Genomic DNA, 2834 nt, shown 5'->3' with positions numbered 1-2834 from the left:
CGGTACCATGCCAGATGACAGACTTTTGTTGATGATGGCAAGAACCATCAGCTGAAGCCATCAGCTTCAGTATTTTTGGCTATCAGCTTCAGTATCCTCAGCTATAAGCTTCAGTATTTTTAGCCATCAGCTTCAGTATTTTTAGCCATCAGCTTCAGTATTTTTAGCTATCAACTTCAGTATTTTTAGCTATCAGCTTCAGTATTTTTAGCTATCAGCTTCAGTATTTTTAGCCATCAGCTTCAGTATCCTCAGCTATAAGCTTCAGTATTTTTAGCTATCAGCTTCAGTATTTTTAGCTATCAGCTTCAGTATTTTTAGCTATTAGATTCAGTATTTTTTAGTTATCAGCTTCAGTATTTTTAGCTATCAGCTTCAGTATTTTTAGCTATCAGCTTCAGTATTTTTAGCCATCAGCTTCAGTATTTTTAACCATCAGCTTCAGTATTTTTAGCCATCAGCGTCAGTATTTTTAGCCATCAGCTTCAGTATTAGCCATCTTCAGCGGCTACATTCAGCTTACAGTATTCATACTTGCTAGTTTGTTTTTCTTTTTTCTTTTTTTTTAAACAAACTTATCTTAGTAAAACTTGTTGTCAGTCATTTCTCTGAAAACCTTTCAGTAATTGAAATATTGAGTGAGGGAGACATGGGATTTTACTCACATAAATTTGTTTAAAGTGATTGGATTAAAGATTAAAGGATACATTGCAGACTGTCCTTTGAAGCCAAAACGTTTGAACTTTGGATTTTTCTTTATCTAAAACAGGATAAAATTGACTTAATGTGTCTCAAACAGCAGCACAGGCTGCAGCCTTTCATGTTGTACGTCCTCATGTTTAATTAATGGTCTCTTTTGAATTAAAAAAAAAAAGCTTCTAACTGTCTCTAAGATGTCTATTTTGCATGTCTTCCTTAGCTTGGCAGTCCACCCGGATAAAATCACCATAGCAACAGGGCAGGTGGCCGGCACTTCCTCAGATGGAAAAGTAAGTATATTTTTATACTTTACATTGAGTTTTTGTTTTAGGGGAGCTTGAGTTGATGAAATGATTCAGACTCCTGTATATAAAAAAGTTTCTTCGTTTCTGATGTTCCTTCATGAATGTTGCCTTGCAGCAGCTGGCTCCACATGTTCGTGTATGGGACTCCGTCAGCCTCAGCACCCTTCACGTGTTAGGTGCAGGGTTCTTTGACAGAGCAGTAGTATGCCTTGCTTTTTCCAAGTCGGTACGGAAACACCATCTATGCATTTCTGATATATTACAGTAATTGTTTTAAATAGATGCTGAACTTTTACTTTTGCCTGCTAGAATGGAGGAAACACCCTCTGTGCGGTTGATGATTCCAATGACCACGTCCTGTCTTTGTGGGACTGGCAGAGAGAGGACAGACTGGCTGAAGTTAAGGTGTGTGAGTCTGTTCTCTTTGCTCTGTCAGTGTTTTTTTGTGCTAAACTTGCTCTTTGTTTTCGTATCCCATCAGTCCTCCAATGAGTCAGTCTTTGCTGCAGACTTCCATCCCACTGACAGCAACGTCGTGGTGACTTGTGGGAAGTCTCATATATTTTTCTGGACCTTGGAGAAAGGTGTTCTGGTCAAGAAGCAAGGGCTGTTTGAGGTAGGAAGACACCTGGAGAACTTTCATCATCAAATGTAGTCAATCCAACAGAATGTCTGCTACAAGTCCTGGTGCAGAGTATTACAGCGTGTTTCTATGTTTATTGCAGAAACAAGAGAAGCCCAAATTTGTGATATGTGTGACCTTTGCGGAGAATGGAGATGCAATAACAGGAGACTCCAGTGGAAACATCCTGGTGTGGGGAAAAGGTACCATCTTTGTTTGGGGAAGTTACAAACTCTGATGCTATGGTCACACTCAGGAACTGCAGGTGACCATTTCCAATGTAAAGTCTATTTTAACGTGTATATGCGAGTTTTGGGCTTCAAAACTCTTATGTTCATAAGTCCGTGTTCTGGCTGTACGTATCAAAGCTGCAGCCATTAAATGTACGCTAAAAGTTAAAAACTTTGACGAATCAGGGACTGGGATTTGGTAGTGACGTAAGGACGACGTCTTTTTTAATTCATTAAATCGACAACCGTTTGAAAATTGATCATGAAGGAAAAAATTAATAACTGTGGTTTGTACTCAGCCTGAATTATATGAAACCAAACCTTTCACATATCGGAATAGAGCTGAGAAGAAAAAGGCTGGAGCAAGATTTACCAGATTTACACCACTTTGACATTTTGCACCAACTGCAGGTACATGTGTTCGGAGAGAAAATAGACTCAAACAATTTGTTTGTGCGTAATTCTAGATTTGTGGGTACCTTTGAATTTATGTATGCGTAATTTTTGATTTGTGTGTAACTTTTGATTTGTGTGTGTGTATTTCTTGATTTGTAACTCACACAATTCCTTTTGTGCAAAACTTTGTGTAATCAGATTTGTGCGTCATTGCAGTTTTGTGTGTGTAACTAGGGATTCTTGGGTAATTTTTAAAGATCTGTGCATAAAGATTTTTTCAAGCCGTTGTAATTTTAAGTTGTGCGTGTGTAAATTGTATTTTTAATTTTTTTAAATTTTGTATACACAAAGTTATGCACAAAATATATTGTATTTACAAATCAAGAATTACACACGCACAAATCAGGGTGATTTCTCTCCTCACGTTCACTAGCATCGAGTATCTTCAGAGATGCACTACAAACTCTGGACATGTAAAGCTAAAATAAAATGCTAACGTGCTACTGCTAACAACTTTAAAGCTTGACATACACTTTAGTGTCCTGGTGGGTCGTCTGTCCTCCTGCTCCTGGTCGTGGACTG

At 38.1% G+C, this 2834-nt stretch overlaps 1 protein-coding gene across 1 annotated transcript; it reads left to right on the top strand.

The window, feature by feature from the left end:
* The first annotated feature begins 848 nt into the window (after nt 1-848).
* Nucleotides 849-1913, top strand: LOC112139591 (echinoderm microtubule-associated protein-like 1). Its single transcript, XM_024262412.2, has 5 exons — nt 849-989; nt 1120-1230; nt 1314-1409; nt 1486-1620; nt 1730-1913. Exons 1-5 carry the CDS (start codon nt 894-896, stop codon nt 1862-1864), a joined length of 573 nt encoding a protein of 190 aa, XP_024118180.1. The 5' UTR covers nt 849-893; the 3' UTR covers nt 1865-1913.
* The last annotated feature ends 921 nt before the right edge of the window (nt 1914-2834 follow it).

Source organism: Oryzias melastigma, unplaced genomic scaffold (assembly GCF_002922805.2).
Source record: "Oryzias melastigma strain HK-1 unplaced genomic scaffold, ASM292280v2 sc02739, whole genome shotgun sequence".
Lineage (NCBI taxonomy): Eukaryota > Metazoa > Chordata > Actinopteri > Beloniformes > Adrianichthyidae > Oryzias > Oryzias melastigma.
This window is presented reverse-complemented; position numbering and strand designations above follow the sequence as displayed.

What these genes read in the sequence shown, in the direction of transcription:
- LOC112139591 (XM_024262412.2), top strand. Translation starts at nt 894, where the DNA reads ATGTCTATTTTGCATGTCTTCCTTAGCTTGGCAGTCCACCCGGATAAA. An exon ending in ACAGACTGGCTGAAGTTAAG is followed by an intron (nt 1,410 to 1,485) that starts GTGTGTGAGTCT and finishes GTATCCCATCAG; the next exon opens with TCCTCCAATGAGTCAGTCTT. An exon ending in AGAAGCAAGGGCTGTTTGAG is followed by an intron (nt 1,621 to 1,729) that starts GTAGGAAGACAC and finishes TGTTTATTGCAG; the next exon opens with AAACAAGAGAAGCCCAAATT.